The 23,786-nt window shown below is 45.2% G+C and overlaps 1 protein-coding gene across 2 annotated transcripts in view; it reads right to left on the bottom strand.

Moving 5' to 3' along the window:
* Positions 1–23,786, bottom strand: part of STON1 (stonin 1) — a 62,362-nt gene that overhangs the window by 26,106 nt on the left and 12,470 nt on the right. Inside the window, exons 1-2 of one of the 2 annotated variants that reach the window (XM_074331952.2) lie at positions 5,797–6,003; positions 841–2,802 (exon numbers count right to left, since the gene is read on the bottom strand). In XM_074331952.2, the coding sequence (XP_074188053.2) occupies positions 841–2,755 (1,915 nt within the window). In that variant the 5' untranslated portion in view covers positions 2,756–2,802; positions 5,797–6,003. Of the gene's footprint in view, positions 1–840; positions 2,803–5,796; positions 6,004–23,786 lie in introns of those variants that run through there. The other variant, XM_019719166.3, reaches the window with a different exon arrangement.

The raw sequence follows: 23,786 nt of genomic DNA on the forward strand, positions 1-23,786 counted from the left end.
GCTCCCGAGATAACACTTGGTCTATGGGTGCTCACTAAAAGCTTTGGTTGAATGGATGAATGTATCAACTCAGATCCCCCAAATCTGCCCCCTATTTAGTTCCACAGTCCTGTGTTCTGCTAGAAATAATGCAACTAAAACAGGGAGCAGCCCTAATTTCACAATTTGCCTTTTTTGCTCTCCTAACTTACCATTCTAAAATATAGGTGGTGCTAGGACTATCTTTTCAAAGTGCTGAACTTCTAGATTGTTTTCTTTGCAAAAATTTTAAAAATTAACTGAATTTTTAATGCTTAGGTTTAATTCTGAAACAACTAGTCGAGATTGGCAAATTGGTTGACTCAAAGAAATCAATTTAGGTCGAAATGAAAGGCAGTCTTATTTCAAAGAGCAGGGTGCAAAAACCTAAGGAGGAAGCAGTACTGGCTGAGAATACGAAGCTGTTCAGGTATACTCATGGATGACGGATCTTTAAAGGTTAATTAGGAATCTAAGCCATGTAAGCAAAACGTTTAACATTTGAGATTGACAGTTGATGTAAAGAAGTCAACTACAAATTTTCCCTCGGTGCCACCCTTTACAACAAAATCCTAGCCTAGAATGGTATTTATGACACTAAAACAAAATTTGTAAGCTAAACTTATCTGGTAGAAACAGACACGAGAGGACAAAATAAACCAGCTGTACAACTAAATGTTCCATCTCCCACCCAGCAATGTATAAGCTGGTCTCAGCTGACTGCAGTTACCATCTGTCTCAGCCTGGTTTCCACCCAAGGAGGTGGGTGAAACCACTGAATCTAGTTCACATGAAACTCAACTTGGGGTGCTGAATATTTACTTGCATGTTTATCAGGAAGCCGGTCTATCTTCCATACCACAGCCCGGTAGGCACTCTCATATTTTGCTGACCCCACAGTGACCTGTATGACAGGTTCGGACTCCGGTTCGTGTAAATTCCCCAGACATGCTCGACGGTTCATTTTGGCTTTCAGGGACTTCTGCCTCTGGAGGTTCATGGTCCAGAGGGTCTTGATCCATTGCGATGGGACAGGAAAGTGTATCATTATGTTATCACAGGACCTCAAGGAACTGGCGTGGGATGGTCTCTGAACCAATGGGGCTGTGTTAACAAAGGCCTGAAGCTCTACATACGCCCCTTGGACAACCACGACAGACTTCAGGGTAAAGGGGAGATCTTCCCCACTATACAAAGTCTTGAAACGCATCAGCTCAAACCGGCAGGCATCCAGAGGTACAAACTTAATGATTCTTGATTGCTCAAATTCTTGTGCTTTCACACACTTATGAAAATGATAGTCAAGAATATCAATCCCCTTCTTTTCTGGATCTTTCTCAAAATACTGTTCATTTCGCTTCTGCAGCTCAAGGTCATTCAATGTCAAAAAGCATTCCGTGCTCCCATTCACGAAGCAGAGGCAACAGATTTGAGTTATCACAGCACTTTCGACCAATTTTCCTTCTTCCTTAGTGACTTTACCCCAAAAGTTATCCACAATTTCCAGGGAAATTTCTTGCTCCTCGTAGTTCTTTTTCGGTTTTGAAATGGCTGGCAGCTTCATCAGCTCCTCCTCCACAGTAGTCAGAAAGTCCAGGAAGTCGTGGTACTCTGTGGCGCCCAACTTCAGCATCTGTTCTATGTCTGGCTCGTGCACAACTTCTGTCTTAGAATGGTATTTTCTCTTTTCTGTGTAAGACACATGTTCAATCTTCACAGTATGGATTTTTCCTGCCACACTAAAGTTCTCAAGTTTGGGTTCAGAAAGCCTGCAATATGGATCGAGCTGTAACTCTTTAAATGGTTTCTCTAACCCCTTCTCATAATACATTTGCAAAATTCCTCCAGGTAATACTTTTAAAAAAATCGGTCCCCACTGACGGGAAGACATCATGTTCTTCTTCTCAGGAATTCTCAGCATGAAAGACCAGCCGGTTTTGGGCTGACTCCTGAAGAGCGTGTGGGGAACAAAGGAGGAGGCAGGGTCTTCAGCATACAGACATTGCATAGACAAATTTCCAAATGAGTCCTGGTTCTCAGCTGACTGGAGATGTTCAAGCTTCTCACAGATGTAGTTGAGTGAACACTGATTTAAGCTTTTTTGATCAATTGGCATCTCTTTGTCTCTTGATAGGAATGCCTTTCTGCTCCCTGGAGGGTCGAAGGTGAACTGGGAAGCACTGCCTTCATCTTTCCAAAATGGACTTGAAAAAGCACAGTCCTCCCGAAAATACTGAAACTGGAGAGCATCGCTTTCAGCCTGGGGAGAGCTAATGTCATCTGGAAGACCCATTTTGGGAGCTGGATGTGTACATGAGTGGTCACTGGGAAGGGAAGCATGGGACAAACAGGTTGGTTTAGCAGGCAATAAGGAAGAATCTGCTCCTGGTGGTGTGAGCGGGCTGTTGGAAGATAATTCCGGAATAGGATAAAGCACATGGGTCCCTGCTTTGGGGATGCCAGGGAATCCTGGGAAGTCTTTAGTAGGTGTAGAAAGAGGAGAGTTACTTGGAGGTCCTGGACTGAAGTAAAAGTCTATGATGGGAGAGGGGAGAGGGGTACCACTGGTGGAGGAAGGTCCACTGGGAAATTCCTTAGGACCAGAGAGGTTCAGCTTGAGTCCATTTGGTCTACAGATGCCTTGATTCTCCAGAGGGGAATTCTTGGAATTTTGAGAAGATTGTAAGGCAGAGTCATCATCAAATGTGACCCAGTTGCCTGGGTTCGTAGAACACATCTTTGAAATCAGATCGTGGTCTTGTCAATGAATCAGATACGCTGTCTCTGTTAAAGGAGAAAGAGAAAAGAAGAATATAAAATGAGGGGAAAAATTCAAGATACTCGAGGTCCTTAGTTCTGAGAAATTACTTGGATTTAAAAGCATCCAGAGTTACAGATTAACTGAGTCAAATTCATAGGAGCAGAACGTAGGATGGTGGTTCGCAGGGATTGAGGGAAGAGGGAAAGGGGTGTTGCTGCTCGTATTATTCAGCCACAACAAGGGATGAGTTTCAGTCATGCAAGATGAAAAAGTTCTAGAGATCTATTGTACAACAATGAACATGTAGTTAACAATACTGCACTGTACACTTAAAATTCTGTTAGGTTTTAAGAATTATTTTTTACCACCATTATAAATACTGCAACACTTGAATCAATTCAAAAAGTCTGTTATTTGAATGATTACTGTGTAGCCAGACCTTGTTAGTGCTGTAAAAAATACAACAGAAGATAAAAATCCAATTTATAATAAAATTATCACCCACTGACAGCCCCAAAACATGTGAGATTTACAGTTTAGAAGCTTTTTCAAATTCATGATCTCATTTATCAAAAGGACCCTGGGAAGTACATATCATTACTCTCATATCATAGCAGAGATTACTTAGGTTTAGCATCATTACCTAAAGTCACCCAACTGGTAAGAAGCAGAATGAGGATTTTTTTTTTTAAATAAAAGCTTTATTCACACACATAAAATTTACCCTTTTTGACAATTCAGTGGTATTTAGTACATTCACAGAGTTGTGCAACTATCACCACTAATTCCAGAACGTTCTTATGACTCCCCAAAACCAAACCCTGTACCTAGTAGCAGTTATTCCCCATTCCCCCCCGCATCTCCCAAGCCCTAGCAACCACTAATCTACATTATTTTTCTATGAATTTTCATATTCTGGACATTTCGTATAATTAGAATCTACAACATATGGCCTCTTATGTCTGGCTTCCGTCACTCAGCATACCATTTTCAAAGTTCATCCATGTTGTATCACGTATCAGTACCTCATTCCTTCTTGTGGCTAAGTAATATTTGATAGTGAGGATATTTTGTTTATTCATTCATCAGTTGATGAACATATGGTTTGTTTCTATTTGGGGGCTTTTATGAATACTGCTATGAACGTTTGTAAGTTTCTGTGTGATCATTTCTCTTAGGTATATACCTCGGCTTGGAAAGAACCAGAATTTGAACACAGGTCATTTCATGTCAATCTAATCCAACACAAATTACTGAAATTATCCTAACGACTTCGTAGGCGATGAGCTGTCCAGCCACAGCACTGACCTGGGGGTTGGGTAACCCGAGAGCTGGGCACTGCCCCACCACTCACTCCGGACATCCAGCGATTAGACTAGAATCATCACTGACTTTCTTTGTCTCTCTAAAACAATTCTATGATGGATGACATCCAGTTGAAACTTTTTTCAAAAGTAGAAATTGTGTTACCACTGGGATTTTGGACCAAACCGCTAAACTGATAGAAAGCAAAACTCCGTGAGATCTCCTGATGTGAAAACTCAAAACCTGCTGGAATAACGGCCATGAGAAAGGCATATTTTCTCCCTCCAGCCTGCCTTCTCGCCTCCCCTTGTGGATAATGAAGGCTCAACCAATGCAATCACTGAAGCTTGGAAAAGAGCCAGCACACAGAGAGAGAGAAGGCCTGGGGCTCCACTGGGGACAAGGCAAGCTCAGTGTCGTCATTTGCTAAATCTGCACATTCCTGAGGGCACAAAACACAGTGGAGCAGCAGCCAGGCCAGCTGGTGCTCTCTGGAGGGCATTTCACTGCCACTGCCCCTAGGCTGTAGTTGCCATTAAGCACTTTTCCTTTGGGGCAAGAAGAGCAGTGTTTCAAGGGACTCCGCCAAAAGCCTCAGAGTCAGGAAATCAGCAGCAATATTTCTTGACCCATCCCATCTCACCCGCTTCAGAAGGAATCCAGCCAAAATAATTTTTCATATAGGGTGAGAGATAGTGTAAATATTTACTTTAGTTGAGTTTATTAAAAAGAAAGAAAAAGAAAACCAAAAAGAAGAAATAATTCAGCTTCAGACTGACTCCTATTCTGATCGAAACCAAACGTTTTTGCCTCATCCGTTTTCCATTGGTAGCTTCAAAATTTGGAACCGTGATATTGGTTTCTTCCGAGTTTTTGCTTACTATGGGAAAAAAAGTATTTCCATAAACCTGATAAAGACATCAATCCCGTTCATTTTTATGTGACCCTTGAACTTCAGAAAGCACACCTTGCAAAAAAAATCTTTGAATGCAAAAATCTGTGCAAAGCACACTCTTCCCCCTGTGCAGGAGGGACTCTTCCATAGGAGGCACTCAACAAATGGGAGTTTAATTCAACCAAACAGAACTGTACACTGTGCCCAACATGAGTCCAAACCTTTGTCCCTGTTTAAAGGGCTTAGATGTCACCCTGGAGTCAGCGGCTGACTCCAGGCTCCTTGACCAAGGGCAGGTTTGTTTCCCCCGCTGTGCTCCTCTTTCTCTGTCCCTCTAGCTGCCCTTGCTTCTCAATCCTTTTTACGCTCATTTCCATCTCCTTTGTCTCTTTCACCCTTTCCCTCTATCTGACCTCATCTTTCTATTCTAGTCTCAAAGCAGCGACCAGTCCTTATTCCCAAAGTCAACAACTAGAATCAATTCCAAGCAGCGTTTTCCTTCTGTTTCCTTCCCTCCTAACCCATCCCCACCCACATCAGGGAAAGGGGGCCACATCCTGTCCAGAGCCTTGGTCTGTCGAAGGCCCATTGGGTCTCAGGGAAGGATGAGAAAGCTCAGAGTTGAGAGGTCTAGCACGTGTCTTCTTTTAGTCTTCTGCAACTTCACCCCACCTATTTCAAGACACTGGAATCTAAAAATATTCAAGCAGCACCTATTTAACCTCAGTATTTATTTGTTTGTTTGTTTATTTCTGCACTGCAAATGGGGTAGGATCCAAGTATGTGTCTAGGCCTTCCAGGAGGCCCTGAGTCTTACCATTTACAGAGAGGGCCCTTTCAAAGGAAACATCTCATTTAAACATTACGACAATCCAGAGTGGACCTCTGCATTTGAGAGCCTTCTGCAAAGTCCACGATCCAATTAGTGCAGAGCCAGGAACCCAGAACTCCTGGCACCAGGTCCCCGGCTGCCTTCCTCTGGTTCCATTTCCTGGCTGTTTCCTCAGATGTGGGTTCCCTCCCAATCTACATGTCCTCATCCTTTCAGAGATCTGTTTTTCAGTCAATCTGGAGTATACTGCAAACTCCTAGAAGACAGTTCCAGAGGACATTCAGAGACAGGGCAAGACACCAAGACTCTGAGCGAGGCACAAAGAGAAAAGGAAAATGTACGATGGTGGCAATTTCTAGAAATTAATCTCTGAGGTTTGAAGGTTTCTAAGGAGAGTGAGTGTTTGCTTCCCCTTAGGACTATCAGACATTCTTTTCGGCTGTCTATTTTCAAAGCAGCAAGAGAATACACTGAACTCAAGATCAAATTGAAAGTAAATGCACACACCTACTCACACTGGGAATAATAACAAAGATTTAGGGAGACTACGATTTCAACCTCTGATTTCAACACAGGTGACAGAGGGCGTTACAGAACCTAGCACATTCCCTTGGATGTACCGAGAGTTTAACAATCCACCAAAAATATTTAGGGAAGCCCTAAAATAATTAACCACCCCCACCATGCTAAATGTTGGATCAGCAAAGGAGGGCCCAACATGAGAAAAGCTGCATTTACACACAAGTCTTACACTCCCCCCCTCTCCTCCACTTAAGAAATCATACCACAACTCTTAAAAGAATATTATGGAGATTATAACATATTGAAATTGTTATAAAAATAAAATATTTCACAAATAACAACACCTTAAATATTGTTAATACTGCAAGTGATTTGCAGTAAGCCTTATGAATAAGAAACATGGAAAAGCAGTCTCACCAAAAGGAATTTGGAGAGAAACATTTTCAAGTTATCGTAGGAAAAAAAAATCATATTCTTTGAGAGTCAGGGTGAAGCTTTCTCAGGAAGGGATCGTGTCTCATTCATTAGGGCATTTTCCACATTGCCTACAAATGTCTGACACAAGTATGCAGCTCAATAAATGTTTGATTAATTTTAAATGGTCGATTTAGTTTTCCATAAAGTAAATCTCTATGTTGCCCTCCCCAGTTCAAAGAATCACTGAATTTTAGAAGTAGGCAGAAATTGGAGATATTCTGTTCAATTACCACACCAATAAACATTTAAAGTACTTACTATGTGCTCGTGGTGCGCCAAGGGCTGTATGTGCATGATCTCATTTTAATCCTCACAACCCCATCAAGTAATAATATAACCATTTTGTAGAAGAGGGAAATAAGGCTCAGAGAGGTTAAGCTACATGCCGCCAGTCACCCAGCCAGTAAGAGGCAGACTTGAACTGGGACCAAATCTGTCTGACCCCAAAGTCCATGCTCCACACCACCCACCACCCCCGAGGTCCCGAGAGATGTGACAACTGGCTGGTGTCAGTGTCCTAATTGCCACTCCACCCTGCACTAAGGAGGAGGCTCCAGGGTAGGAGTCACCACTTCCTGCAGCCAGGAACTCTCTCACCTGGAGGGATTCTGTTCTCCCCTGAGAGGAGCCTATTTCTCCCCAAAGCCCACCACACGTATCTGCCATTGAGGCACCCAGACTGCGGGAAAGGCAAGCTCTGAGCCAGTTTTCCCCGTGAAAGCTCAAGAACAACAGCAGCTTAGTTATCCATTTGGGTCAGTTCTGAGAATGGCTTTCCTTACTGCCCTATTTCCTGTTCCTTTTCAACTGTATCAACTGGCCAGCACCCTTAGTGAGGAACAGTTTTTCAGGCTGGCTGCCCAACAAATGGATTTAGGTGCCACCTGCTCTTCTAGTGGCAATCTTGGTAGACCATCTAATTCCCCAAACTTTGTGTAACTCCCTGCATCGTCCTTCCTCTCATGCCATCTCCCACCCCGCTCTATGCTCAAGGGTCTACTTCTGTCCTTTGTAGTTTTCCTTTGCTTTTCTCCAGAAACCATTCAAATAAAATATAAATATGAAGTTCTACCTTTTTCCTGCAGATTGTCCACATCAGATTAGATGCATTTGGTTGTTGAATCAGCATTCCAGGTCATTTGCAGCTGAAGACTTTCTCCCTACTTCAGTATGTTACATGTGGAGAACACCACCCTCCAGGATGATGCCCAGAGTCTGTCTGGCTTCTCTGTACCTGCCAGACACTGGCGAAGGCCCGATGCTGAAGGGGTGTTCAGCAGACAGAGCTCAGGGAAGCGTCACCAACACTCAGCAGTCACCTCCTGGTATCAGCCCGACCCGAGCTGTCACTGAGGAGCTGACTCCTACTCAAGCCTCATGAACACATCTGGCCCCTCAGCCACGCCCTGGCTTTGCACAGGGCTGAAGTTAGTCCTTTATGCCTGTGACTTTTTGCCCTATAACAATGCTGCATAATCTAGAGAAAGAATGTCTTCATGTCAGTATCTGTGTGGTTTCACTGGCTGTCCCCTAAATAAGGAATTCTCCAACTCACCCCAGTGCTGGACTCCTCAACTGCTGCATTGAAACTAGACCAGAGCTGAATTTACAAAGCCTCCCTGTTGTGTTGTATGGTGGGAGGACTGCCATCTACCATGTTTCCCTGAAAGTAGGAGGCAGACGGACAGTCAGCTCTAAGGCGTCTTTTGGTGCAAAAATTAATATAAGACCCGGTCTTATTTTACTATAATATAAGACCGGGTCTTATATAATATAGTATAGTATAATATTATTATAATTATAATATAATACTGGGTCTTATATTAATTTTTGCTCCCAAAGACGTATTAGAGCTGATTGTCTGGCTAAGTCTTATTCTTGGGGAAACAGGGTAGGTACCTTCCTTGCTATTCTGGGTTGTGGACCCTGAAAACCAAGCCAAAGTCAAGGACAGCCAGTGTGCAAAATGCATCCATGAAGAATTTTCTTAAAGGTTTGCTTATGAACATGTTTAAAATATCATTCCTATAGAATGTTTCCCTATAAAGGGGAAACTAAAAGTTTGGAACAGAAAGGAATCATAAGACAACACTAAACCCAGAGTGAAGTGAAAACACTTGCGGAGTACACTTACCTTAGGTCCCAGGAGAAGTGCTCACTGCATATACTGCATGTACTATTGGCACATATGTTCTGCAGCCCATAATACTTAATCACAAACATGTGTGGTATTTAGTTCAGCTATGTGACAGGAAATACCATTTGTAAAATATTAAACCACAGCAAAACCTATCCATGCCTTCAAATATTATCTGTGCTGGCTCCAGGTCAGGTCCCCAAAACCACGCCTCCCCTGTGGCATTTAACCTCTACCTTTCCAGGATGAATTTGAATCCCAGCTCTTATTTCAACCTTGTTTTAATAATCTGATCATTTCCTACATTAGAGAGTAACATGAACAGATAACAACTCCAACTGGCTAGTCCCAGGAGACTGTCTCTACGTGAACAACGAAGATTTAAGGTTAGGCAGGTATTCTGATTTCAGAATTTTATTCTTCTCACCATGACATTTTTAGGGAGTATCCAGGCCATGTTCACGTCACTGTCATAGATGCTATGAAAATCTGCTAAACTTTGGTCTCTGAGCCTCAGTTTCTTCATCTGTAAAATGGTGATAACATTTGCCTCACATGTAAATTGCCTCATAACCGGTAGTCAGTATATACAGCAGTTTTCCTTTCTCTTTCTCTCCCCCTCCTTTCTGTTTCCCCTCTCCCATTCTAGCCTTCCTTTCCCTAATCAGGAATAAATTAAAGAGCCCAGATTCTACAGTTTGCTTTTGCATTAGGTCGAGTTGTTACAAATCCTTTTCTAGAACTCTCTCCATTCTGCTTGGCACATGACCCCGTCTCTCTTCTGCCCTCCAGATGTGATTTGTTCCTATTTCAGTCCTATCCTTGTGCCTGAATCCCTGCTCAAGGCTTCTCCTTAACGACAGAAGCTCCCAAAGTAGAGAGAAGTCAATAGTATGAGAAATCCTGGTTAAACAAGGGTTTGCAGGTCTCTTCATGGCAATCCTTCCCAGAGCCTGTAGGATGCTACTGTTTTCACAGGCTCCAGGGGGAAGTAACAGGTAGCTTTCCTCATGGAAAAGACCCACATGGAGTATGGGCTTTAGAACATCCTGGAACATAGCCCCTCCTGGCCAACAGGAGACCATCAGAGGGCTCTCAGGGAGGGGGCTCTGGAATGCTGCAGATGCCCGGCGCACACTCTGCCTGGGATCATGGGGTCACAGCCTACCTCTCCCCAGCCTCCCCACATCCCAGTGCACCTGGTCCTCTACCCTGCAGGAGGGCCTTGGGGACCCTCCTCAGTCTCCCACCACAGAGAGTCAGGGAGGGAAATGTGTGGGGCTCTGGGACTAGGGTCACCCTCTCATCTGTGCTTTGGGTGAGTAGCACTGAACTCTTGGGCTGCTCTCTTAGGGAAAAGTGAGCACCCAGCGCACTCCATAGCCAAGTCTTGTCCAAGTTATGAAGGAAAGAAACTACCTTAAATGGGGTCCTCCCTGGGCTGGACACAGAGCTGGGACTCACGGTCTCAGCCATCCATCTGCCTGGCCTAAAGTTCTGCTCTCCGTCCTTAGGACCTGTTGGTGGCAAAATGGGGACCTTCTGAGCCATGATTACGAGGAGCTCCTCCTCAACTGTCCTCTAGTCACAGCAAAGAATCAACCCACAGAGACAGAATAGCACGGTGCCTGGGCAGGCTTTCGTGCCAAAGTCACCTGGCCTCCCATCTCAGTTTCCTTACTTAGCCCTGAGCCCTGATATCTTTTGGCCTCCGTTTCCTCAGCTATAAAGTGAAAATAAGTAACACCGATTTCCTTAAACTCTCAGAAATTACCCTTAGTAATATTTTAACTGATACATCTCCTCAGGCAAGGGAAACAAAAGAAAAAATAAACAAATGGGACTACATCAAACTAAAAAGTTTTTTCACAGCAATGGAAACCATCAACAAAACAAAAAGACAGCCTACTGAATGGGAGAAGATATTTGCCAATGATACATCTGATAAGGGGTCAATATCCAAAATTTATAAAGAATTCATACAACTCAACACCAAAAAAACAAACAATCCAATTAAAAAATGGGCAGAGGACCTAAATAGACATTTCTCCACAGAGGACATGCAGACGGCCAATAGACATATGAAAAGATGCTCAACGTCACTAATCATCAGAGAAATGCAAATAAAAACCACAATGAGATACCACCTCAGTCCTGTCAGAATGGCTATCATCAATAAATAACAAACAAGTGTTGGCGAGGATGTGGAGAAAAGGGAATCCTCATGCACTGCTGGTGGGATTGCAAATTGGTGCAGGCACTTTGGAAAACAGTTTGGAGGTTCCTCAAAAAATTAAAAATAGAACTTCCTTATGACCCAGCAATTCTACTCCTATCTATCCAAAGAAATCCAAAACACTAATTCAAAATAACATCTGCATCCCTATATTTACTGCAGCGCTATTTGCAATAGCCAAGATATGGAAATAACCGAAATGCTCATCAACAGATGATTGGATAAATAAAAGTGGTACATTTATACAATGGGGTATTACTCTGCCATAAAAAAAGAATGAAATCTTACCAATTACAACAACAAGGATGGACCTAGAGGATATCATACTAAGTGAAACAAGTCAGACTAAGAAAGACAAATACCATATGATCTTATTTATAAGTGGAATCTAAAGAACAAAATAAATGAGCAAAAAAACCCAGAAATAGACTCATAGGTACAGAGAACAAACTGATGGTTGCTAGATGAGAGGGGGTTAGGGGATGAGAGAGGAGGTGAAAAATTAGAAAGTACAAATTGGTAGTCACAAAATAGTCCCAGGGATGTAAAATACAGTCTGGGGAATATAATCAGTAATGTTGTGAAGACTATGTAGGGTGTCAGATGGGTAGTAGACTTATTGGGGGATCACTTCATAGATTATATAAGTGCCTAACCATTGCGCTGTACACCTGAAACTAATATAAAATAATATTGAATGTCAACTATAATTTAAACACACACACACATATGAACAAACACCTAGTCATGGGATGTAAAGTACAGCATAGGGAATACAGTCAATGGTACTATAATTGCTGTGTACGATGTCAGAGGGGTAGTAGACTTGGTGAGGTTATCACTTTGTGAGGGGTGTAAATGTCTAATCATTATGTTGTTTTGTACACCTGACTCTAATAATTAAATTTAAAAACTAACACCTACTTCCTAAAGATCAAATACATTAATGCTAAATTACTAAGTAAAATGCCACATAGTAGGTACTCAAAAAATGGTAACATAGTGCTCACAAGCGATGGGTTCTTAAATCTGCACTAACCATTGCTACAAGTCAGGGTGCCCGAGCAGCAGGCTGGGCCAGACCTGCAGGGGACACCGGGGAGAGTCCTGGGAGGCCTGTTGGTTCCTGAATTGCTCTCTTTCTCCAGCAAGAGAAAATCAAGGTGCGAGCCTGGTGTAGGCTTAATTAAGGTGTGAAATGAAAGGCATTACTTAATCAAGCAAGTCAGCACAGCACCTGGAGATGTCAAAAGTAATCAGAAAAAAGATGGATCAAAAGTGACGCTGGCCTTTTCTACATGTGGCTGACATGTCAGGTGAAAACCTGAGACCATGCTTGTCCCCCATAACCAGATTCAGCGTCGCTCCACACCCCAGCTGGAGTGATTTCACTCCCTAGGGGGCATTTGGCAAAGTCTGGAGACATTTTTAGTTGTCACAACTGGGGGTGGGGAGTACTACTAACATCTAATGGATAGAGGCCAGGGAGGCTATTGAACACCCTACCATGCACAGGACGGCCTCCACAGCAAAGGATTATCCAGCCCCAAAATACCACCACGGCTGAGAAACCCTGCCCTACGTTGACAAGTTCAGTGAGCAAAGTGTTCACCCTTCCGTGTGTGTCTACTTTGTAGACAATGAATTGGAGGCTGAAGTTCGGTGATTTGCCTGAGGTGGCACCACCAGAAAAATGTGCTGTCAGAATCGACCCCGGTCTCGGGCTCCAATCTCATGCTCTTTCCGCTACAGCACACAGACTCCCAGGGTGGGAATCAGAACAGGAGAGAGCGCAGATTAAGGAATAGTTCAAAAGAAGATGTGACAAGACTTGGACACCAAATGTGGTCTAGAGAACACGGGAATATGGGGAGTCTGGCACTTAGAAAAGCAGAGACATAGGAGAGGTAGGAAAAGGAGCAGGTCAGTCACACATCAGTCAGGTGGAAATATCTAGCAAGGAGCTCGAAATACAAAACAGTACGGGGAGAAAACCGCAGGCTGCACATGCAGAGTTGGGGTTCTTACTCAGCTAGGTGAGAGCTGAATACAGGAGAGAATGGGAGAGGCCAAAGGGTGCCCCAAGCTGAGGACCTGGTCACCTTACAGGAGGAGGAAAAGAGAAAGTGTTACACCGGAGAGGCCCAGGTAAAACCAGGAGGTGCAGGGACACCCTCCCCCCCACCTTTAGTAATTAGGTTAGCAGTGACAGGGTTGGTGGCACTTTGAGCAGCAGGTGGGGGTGAGGCCAGGCTGCCAGTCTAGAAGCAAAGGAAATGTGGATGCCGGATGCCGGGACCCACAACGGTTGGGACTCTGTCGTCCATATCATAGCCACCCTCACCCCCACCCCAACCCCCTAGTTCCTAGATTTCTGTCCTCTCCCGAGCTGTGTTGTTTCCTGGGCAGACTGGTTTCTGGCATCCATAGTAACAGCCTTCCTCTTCATACCCTATCTACCTTCTGGTCTCAGGAGAACAAAAGGGCCTCAGGCCTTCCAACTCTAGGAAGAATCCAGCCCACTCCTGGCCTGGGGAAGGGGGCAGACAAGCGAGCCTTCCTGCAGGGAGGGCCTGCAAACAAGGCCGGCTTTCAGGGCTGCCTTCTGGTATTCATATTCCCGTGGGTTCTCCAGTGGGAAGAGCAAGCTCAGAGAAAGAAATGAGAAAGGTCATTATCTCCTTGGGGGGCCCCCTGGGCTGGGCTGGGTGCAGGCCCTGCGGTTATTAGATGGCAGCTCCAGGATTTTGATTCTGCATTCTCAGAGGAAACCATAAAAAAGATGTGGGATACAGTTAGCTGAGGGGGCTTGGCTCAGCTCACACATCTTAAATATGCAAATCTGCTCCCAACCCTTTTCCCTGCAGGTCCACAGGCCCAAGTGAAGATAAGCAGCAAGTCCTAGCAGTTTAAAAAAACTAAACCGAGGATCTCTCTCCGGCCTTAAATATTTAGTGGGGGGGAAACCAAAATTGGCCACTTTGCTATGAAAATTGGTCAAGCAATTTATCTTAATTACCATGTAATTGCTTTTAGTGTTTTGAGAGGAGGCAGTAGCTAAATGGCCCAGAAAGAGTATTTAGCATTTTATAATGTGATTCCTTCCCACACACTAATGGTGCTGCCTTCAGAATGGAATGGTGTGTGTGAGCAGTGAAGGTCCATCATCTGCCTGGGGAGCCTCCCAGGATCTTCCCCGTGGGATGCTGGGCTTTGGGGAACGTCTTCCAAACGTTCTGCTACAAAGTCTTGTGTCACACACCCCCTGCTCGTTCATTCAGTGAATAGTTAGTGTCTTCTAAGTGCCAGGTTCTAGGTGAAGCACCATGCAGACCACAGACACAAATAAGACCTGATTTACCAGTCACAGGGGTTCAGAAGTCAGACTGTGTGTAAAAACTTCTGCTTATCTTCAGTTGGACCTGCAGGGAAGAGGGTTAGGAGGAGATTTGCATATTTAAGATGTGTGATCTGAGTCACGCTCCTTCAGCTAACTTGATCCTACATCTTTTTCCATGGTCAGCCCTGCCACTGACCAGCTGAGACACATGGGGCAAGTTACCTTAATTCTGAGAACCTCAGTTTCCTCGGGTGTCAAATGGGATACTAATAATTAACATTTAGGGTTCCTCCAAAATTCAGCCCTAACCCCCAGGACCTCAGAATGTGACTGTATTTAGAGGGAAGGCCTCTGGAGAGGTGTTTAAGTTGAAATGAGGCCGTTCGGGTGGGCCCTGAGCCAATGTAACTGGTGTCCTTCTAAGGACACTCAGAGAGGCAGCAGGGAGGTGAACACACAGAAAAACAGTCATGCAAGGGCAGTGAGAAGGTGACCATCTGTAAGCCAAGGACACAGGTCTCAGAAGAAACCACATCTGCCAACACCTTGATCTTGGACTTCTAGCCTCCAGAACTGTGAGAGATATATTTCTGTTGTATGTATGGGTCACCCAGTTTGTAGTACTGTTATGGCAGCCCAAGCAAACTGGGCTCCTGTGTATACTAAATAAAGTAACATCTGGACCATGGCAGGTACAGGAGGCGGGGATCATAAATAGAGGCCACTGTGACTATAGATTCCTGCTCCTAAGGTGCTTAAAACCTGGTAGAAAAGACCAGAGAAAACAACAAAGGACAGAAAAACTACACTGTCTCCTATGCAGAAGTGCACCAGGAGATTTGGAGAGGACAGCCCTAGCTCAGAAGCAAGTAGGCTACACGGGGAGGGGGCATCCACTTGGGCACAGACATGGGGCAGCAGATCAGGCATTTGTGATCACACCCTCTGCTCGTGTTTCTGTGCATTTGGGTCATGTGCCAACTAACCCCAGCATAAGGGAATTTCCCCCACCTGGTTTTTGTTCCTCCACTAACCAGACACAAAACCCAGTTACGCACACGCTGACCATCGCTACGGCAGGTCTCTTCTCTGGCTGTCCAAACAGGGATAGAGCCACAGGGACCACCTTCGAGGTGATCGGGGCTGTGTGCGTACCCCAAATTAAATCCATTTTGGTTTATCCGTGGCCAGGCCTAGGCTGTTGCTGGCCACCAAGCTCGCCTGGAAATGTCCACATCACTGTGAATACAGAGGCAGGAACCACTGACTTACAAAGAACAAAAGCATGTTTGCTTTGATCCTGGCCACTCCCGGGAATGCCATGAATGTACATGCCTATAAATTTGTAACAACTTGAGCAATTGCAAAAATAAGAAAAGATTTTGAAAAATCATTTCTTGAGGTCCTCCTTACAAACCAAATCTAGAAGATCAACATTTACTTGGGCTCTTAGTTTCAAATGCAACTATCACACACAAAAACAATATTTGTGTCTCTAAGTCCACAGGGAGCTGTGTGTAAAATATTTGTGAATTTTATCACATTTCAAAGGCCACTTTAAAGGCTTTAACGAAGCATTTTGCACTGAGAGCAAAGTGTGATTAGAAATGTGTTTAAATGGATGCAAATGAATTGCCGACTGACATTCTTGGCAATGGGCATTAGCTTAGATCTCTAAATCTTAACCTGGGGCGGATCTGTTTGCCAAGCCTGGGAGCCAGGAGGCCAGTATTTGGGAGCTTTTGTTCCAAAGCTACTTCTCTCTGGCTCTACAGCAGTTACAAGTCACTGCTAGCAAGTTTGCTAAGGTCCCTTCAAACTCTAACAATGTATGAAGATGAATTCTCCGAAAAGGGGGTCTACAGAGGAGCATGTGTCTCCCTGACGACCCTTTCCTGCCTAAACTCTTTAGGACTCCAGCAACCATGCTTCAGGCTGGGAGTCTTCCAAAGACGGCCACAACAATATCTCCCATCTCACGTTCTTCTAAAATGTTACCTTGTGCCCACCCCCTCCACTTGAGAGGGTGCCTCTATTTCCCCTCCCCTTGAATCTGGGTGGGCCTGTCATTGCTCTGATTAATACAATGTGGCAGACGTGACACTGTGACAATTTGGGGAATAGGCCTGAACTGACCTAAAAGCTGCCATTTCCTGCATGTTAGAGCCCTGAGCCACCACATAAGAAACCCAGGTTATAGCTTCTCTGTCCAACTTCTCTGCTGGACAGAGAGGTCACAAGGAGGGGCCACACTTAGGACCATGTTGGACATCCGCCACTTAAGCTGTCAAGGATTTCGGCCCCAGTGGTCATCGGACTCTAACTACATGAGAGACCTTAACCAAGAACCACCCAGCTGAGCCCAGTCAAGCCACTGAACCAGCAAAGATGATACTAATTGTGGTTCTAAGCCTCTACATGTTTTTGTATATAGTAAAATACAAAGTTTACCCTTTTAACCATTTTTGAGTGTGCAGTTCTGTGGCATTGAATACATTCACATTGTTGCACAACCATCACCACCCTCCATCTCCAGAACTCCTTCATCTTCCCAAACTAAAACTCTATACCCATTAAACACTAACTCCCTTTTACGCCTCCCTCAGCCCCTGGCCACCACCATTCTACTTTGTGTCTCTATGAATCTGACTACTCTAAGAACTTCACATAAGTAGAATCATTCAGTATCTGTCCCTTATGTGACTGGCTTATTTCACTTAGCATAACATCACCATGGTTCATCCATGCTGAAGCATGTGCCAGAATAGCCTTCCTTTTTAAGACTAAAAAATATTGCACGTGTATACCACATTCTGTTTCTCCATTCACCCATCCGTGAACACCTCTACGTTTGGAGTGGGTATTCTACAGCAACAGGTAATTGGAGCCATGGGCAATGCAGACCTGGGACAGCAGAGCCAAGCTCCCGAGGCGCACGTCAGGACCGGGCGAGTCTGGCAGAGACGCAGAACACCAGGGCAGTAACCCCCAGAGTAGGTGACTGGCCAAGGATCCAGGCTAGCATTCCAATAGCAACTGTCACAGTGCGCTGGGTGTCTCCTGGGGCCTCCACTCCAGGCAGGGAGCAGCCCCAAGACAGGGGCTGGCAGGATCTTATCCATGCCGGGGTGCCCTACCCTGACACAAGCTAACGGGCCCAAAAAACTGTTCGGTGAATGAGTAAAACGTGTATCTCACACTGAAGCCAGGTTCTGACTTATCCCAGAGTTTCTTACAGGCTCCCTGTAGGGCAAGAACTGTGCCAAGGAAAGAACAGGAGAGCAGCTGCTTCTGGCCAGAAAGGAGAGGGGGAGGTGGCAGCCACAGGACTGACAGGTTGTGACAGGGAAGAATTCACAGCCTGGCCCAGGCTTCCCAGGAAGCTCGGGATCTCCATCGAAGCACCCACTGGACCTAGGCAGCCCAGCAGGGACTTCATCTGGAAGTGAGGAGGCCGCATTCCGAAAGGTGTCCTGGGCATTGGTCTGAGCCAACAGGAGGAGGTCTCTTGGGGATCAGCCTTGCTCAGCTCGTTGGGCCCAATTCCCAGGGCTCAGGGTAGTAGAGACTCATGTGCCCATTATAGGGCTTAGAGGGGCTCAGCGCTTGGTCATAGTACAGGTCATGGGGCAAAATAAAGGGGACTTTTGCTGTGAGCTGAGTCACGTATTTGAGCCCTGGCAGCTTTGGGACAGCAAGCTTCCTTCATTGCAGGAGGACCCAGGTTGGCTGCACCATGAGCCCTGCTCTCTCACCCATAACTCCTTCACCAAGGAAACCATTCTTCCTGCTGCTGCTCCACTGGCCACAGGACGAGGGTGCCCGACAGGTCAGGGTGCACCAGCGCATGGACAGGACTTCCAAACCTAGGAAGAGGACTTGTTCCTGGGTGACGTAAAGAGTAAATGCCGACCACACAAATGCCCACTTGGGAGTTTAACAAAAAGGATTCAGGCTGTGTTTCAACTCTGCATTTCGGTTTTCCAGCCTCTAAAGATTAAGTGAAACCTTGAGTAATAACTCCAAAGGCGTGTTCCCCTATTTCTTTTCAGAGCATACACCCTGAAGGTTAGGAACTGCTTGCTATGTGGAAAGCAGGTAGAAGCACCAGTAAAAGAACTCAGAAAACATGGATTTTGGACGTGGCTCAGTTTTGAAGTAACTGTGGGACTTTGAGAAAACCGATTACCATCTTCGGGCCTCAGTTTCCTAATCCATAAATGGAGGGAAATACTTCATATTCCTATTGGTTATGTGCATTAGTAAGAATATATGTCAGATGATATATAGATACACACACACACACACACACACACACACACACACACGGTCCTCATAAGAAAAACTATAAATGTCAGAGATTTACTTATGTTCAGTAAGTGCTTGCTAATATTTGCTGAATAAATGGCCAAATAACTCAAGATTATAATAAGACCCAGATTTGAGGAGAGCAGGTCCCTCACCAACTTCAGAATCCCCAGCTAGAGTAGGTACCAGAGCTTAGAAGGCCACCTCTCCCCCCAGGAGGCCAAGCCCAGCTCACCCATGTCTTAACAACCAACTCTCCAAGCCTGCACACTTCCCTCCCACCTGACCTTATATTCTCCCAACCTGCTGGAGTAGCATGATTTCCAGGGTCAGAGCCTGCCCCACTGCACCTGCCCCACTGCCCCTGCCTCAGCTCCCACCTTCAAACATGGCATAAGACTGCTTCTTGGGCAAACTGCCAAACCCCAGGTCTGGCCCCAGGGTCTCCCTTGCCTTTGACACTGGATATTAACAATTCATTCACTTTTCCTAGTTTTCCTGAAGCACCGACCACATGGAAGATTTGTGGACCAGGAGCCAGTATGAATGCTCAGGGTCTCCTTCCCCCACCCCAGGCCTGGACTCCACCCATGACCTTCACCTGCAAAACGAGGCTCATATGAGCTCTTCCACCTCAGAGGGCTCTGGGGAGCATCATATAAAATGAAGAACCCAAAAGTTTCTTTGAAAAATAGAAAGCACTCCATAAATTCTTTTGCTCTTGTCACTCTTGTTAGGTTATTTCAGTGTGGTCTCAGAGTATGAATCTCCAGAAGCCTGGGATTGGCCTGTGGGGTAAATTATTTTGGTACGATGACCACACATGCAGAGAAAAGCTTACTACACTTTGTGAGTCCAGGGCTATGAGCAGATGCCATGTGATCCCCAGGACGGGCTGAGACGGAAGTCAGGAAACCGGGTTCCGGAGTCCTTGGCTCTGCCAGTAAATTAAGCGCATCACTTAACCTCTCTGGACATTTTTCTTCATATGAACAATGGAACTGACAAGCCACCCACATTCCTATTCACCAGGATACCAAGAAGGCAAAGAATTTGAAACGAAAAACATTGAAAAGAAAAAACAAGTAGAAATGTTGTAGTATTCAGTGGGCATGGAGAGTCGAGAAAGAAGAGATGAAAAAGAAAAAGAAAAGGGAAAAACAAACAAAAGAGAAAGCATTTACAACGAAATGGAGGCTCTTGGAGGCAAGGATGGAATGCAGGGGAAGTTCCCAGGACAGAAAGTGTCCCCCAAGCCTGAGAGTCACTGTCAAGATTAGAAGATTTACCACAAAGGCATGTGAAGTTCAACTCCAGGGGAGAAAAATGGGTGGAAGGAAATAAAGTCTGTCCATCACCTGAGGTGGCACGAGCACATACCAGAGGAAGTGAGACTCATTACGCTTTGCTTTTACAGCTCAACTCAAATCGAGAAGATGAGGAATTAATAGCTCCACAACCCGTAAAAATTGGGTAACATCCCTAGAGAGGCCCTGATCAGGCCTCATCCTGGCCCATGAGGGCCAATCCGGGTGCTCCACTTCAAGGGGGAATTCAAAGCCAACGGAGTTCCCAAAAGCTTGTCACCAGGACGGCAGAGTATGCTGAGACCACATCACAAAAGGAAGGGCTATGAAATATGAAAGTGTTTATCTAAATAAGATTTGGGGAGGTGATAAGAAGCAAAGGCTCTCCTAGAACCAGAAAAAACTTTAGACATCACGCAGTCCAGCCTTCAGAGTTGAGGAAACTCTGCTATCTCTCTGCTGAGGAATTAATCCAGCTGCTGCATAAACACTTCCCGTAGTGGAGACCTCATTACTTTATAAACAAGTTCATCTCATTATCATCTGGACAGAATTAAACTCTTCTCCCTCCTACTAACCACGACTTAACTTCCTCCTGGCTTCCATCTACGCTGTGGAGGGACATAGACTAAGTCTAACTACTTTTCACCTACCCGTCCTTCAGATAACTGAGGCTGGTCTTCATGCCTTGCACTGGGTCTTCCCACACTCTCCTGAGAGGGGATTCATTTTCAGCATACCCCTGTGAACACACTGTCCAGCTCCCTTCTATGCTTCTTTCTTGGGTATCTCCAGCCAGCATTGACGTCAGAGTGCCATCGGACTGACTGCTGTTCCTACCTGACTCAGGGCATCTCACCCTGGCCATGCCCCCAAGCCTGCGTCTTCTCTGCAGCTAGGTCTTGGCTTCTTGCCGCAGTTTGGGCAAACTCTGGTCCATCTCTAGGTCTCAGCTTTAATGCTCTGCGCAGTCCTGCAGGGCTTGTCATGAACGGGCACCATGACGAGGCCGAAAAATGAGTCCCAAATTCATGCCACTTAATGGAAAGCGGCTGGCATTTGACTGTAGGCCCTCTAATCAAGATTGAATCTAGAATGTTCAACAGGCATTAAATACCCTTTCTAACACTTCATTTGACAGATGAGGAAACAGAGGTCCAAAGAGGTAAAATGATTCACTCAGGGAACGTAACTGAGAAAATGAACATAAACGCTGATCTTTGATTTCGCAGTCCACATTCTTTCTACTGTAATTAAGAAGTGGGGCTACATTGTGGCTCTCTTCTTAGGACATTTTGGACTAAATGTTCCATAATTTGTATGTAGGTGCATTTTATTCTTTCTCTGATTCAACCGACATCCACTAAGCTCCTACTATGTGCTTTATAAATACTCTCAGATTTAAAGTAAGATTTAAAGTACAGTTTGTATAAGGATCTACATCTTGGTGTGTGAACACACATCTGTGTGTGAATTAATTCTTTCATGCATTCAGTCAACGATGATAACTTAGCACCCTTAACACTACGCTACACACTGGTGAGTGGAAAACAGGCACAGTCCATTACCTTCGGGCATTCTCTGTCTAGCAGGGACAATTCTCAAACGTTACTGTGATATGGCCAAATGCAGGGTATTGTGGTACTTAATTAAGCCAGATACTGAACTAAGATGGGTGCAGTGGTGGTGGTAGTGCACACAGTTACGGAAGGGGGAATAAAGCTACTGGTCCTGGTGGTTTGAAAAGACCTCAAGAAGAGTGGGCTTCTGAGCTGAATCTTGAAGGCTGATAGGAATTGATCAGGCAGAACAGAATAGAGAGAGGTGTTGGTGGAAAGACAAGGAGGTAGGAGAGAGCCTGATTCTGCAGGAAGACGGGCATGGCTGCAGCCAGGAGTGAACGTGGGTGATAAAGCGAAAAAGGCAGATAGGTGAGTACAGTACAGAAGCTCTTCTGTATCGTGCTAAGGAGTTTGATTTTATCCTAAAGGAAATAGGATTCCGTGAAAGTATTTAGAGAGAGAATAAACAGGATCAGATAAGAATTTTAGAAAGAAAGCTCTGACAATGGAGGCTGGACTGGAAGGTGGTGAGCCTAGAGGCAGGGAAACCGGACATGGGAAGCTATGCCAGGAACACAGGAAAGAAACCAGGGTTGAACCTGATGGCTCCCACCCACATACACTTAGTTTTAAAGTCTGAAATATAAAGAGAGAAGAGATTGTTCTTCACGTACATCTCTCATGGCATGGGGCAATTTCCCCAAAGCTTTGCGGAGCTGCATCACCTTCGTCATTCTCCACAGTGACTTGATGTCATCAGAAAAGAGATGTAGGTCGTAGCCTCACAACCAATGGTGATGTGCCAGTGCCTCAAACCCAGCAGCCACTCAGTAAGTGGGGGCTGCATGAGCCAGCCACACATATCAAAAGGGGACGGGGATAAACAAGCTCTCAACAAAGTAAGGGCAGGGTCCCAGAAGCATGAAAAAGTCCAAGCAAGGCAACATGTCAGAAGCAAGACAAACAAAAGTTCCAGGAGGGAAGGGGTTAAAGGAACCCATTCTCCACAGGAGGATGAACACAGCCAGCCTAGGAAACCAATAAAGCAGCCAGCACCGTCCCTGGTGGAGAGTCTGCTCTTTTCAGTCTGTCTCCAGAGGCAGCGTGCAATTGGGGTAGCCCATGCAGTGCCCTCCTGAGAATCCGGGAAGGCACTCCCTCTGGCCACACAGGCAACAGGCATGCCACGAGGGGTGGAGTTTGCAGCAGGCTTCCCACGTGAGTGGCCAAAGCCCGTGTGCACGTGTGGTGGGGCATGTGTAAGCAGTTAAGTATGAACATCTGGTCGGAGACCAGGGTGGGTGGGGACGAGGCAGATCCTGACAAGCAGAAGCTGGGTAAACCCCATCACGTGTGGTACAGAGCCATTCTCACGGGGAGTTTACAGTCAGTCAAAAGACGAAGGATAAAGGGGATGAGGTAGGAAGGCTTAAACTAACAATTTCCTTCCTTAAGGGGTGGGGGGGAAGAATGCTCATCTAGGCGAGTCTGAGCCTTCTTACAACTGAAGGATTCTGACATGATCACCCAGTTCCCAGGAAAGCCTGATCTTTTTTTTTTTTTTAACCAAGATAATTTTTCTGAAAATCAGAGGAACCTGACGGCTAGTGTGCTACTTAGAATGACCCCAACTAGCACCTTCCACTGAATCCAAGACTAGCAAAGGAACTGGCAATTTTCACAAAATTTATGAGGTTCTGCTTCAAGCCACAAATGAACAACAGGCCTGGAGATGCATCAGGGGAGGTTCTCAGTTGTAAAGATGTGAGATTAAAACATTTCTGTTTGTATTAATGCTAAACTGAAGCCAACAAAAAGAGCAAGGTTTGTAGCATCAATTACCTTCTTCTAGGCTCTCTAAATTGGCCTTGGATATGAGTTACCATGAGCTAAGGGAAAAAAAATGTTCAAAGGAATGAACAGAGGCCAATGTGTCAGCCCTGTCTCCGAATTTCTGGGCCACGGCTGTTTTAAATTAGATTCTCAGTGCTGCTTCCATGAAACACTTGGCTTAGGTCTGCAATGGAAAAGTTATTTTTGTGCTCCAGGCCACAGATATTTATACGGAGGCACATCCATAATTCCA

This window comes from Rhinolophus sinicus, chromosome 2 (genome assembly GCF_057876585.1).
Source record: "Rhinolophus sinicus isolate RSI-liver-muscle chromosome 2, RSI-T2T, whole genome shotgun sequence".
Taxonomy (NCBI): Eukaryota; Metazoa; Chordata; class Mammalia; order Chiroptera; family Rhinolophidae; genus Rhinolophus; species Rhinolophus sinicus.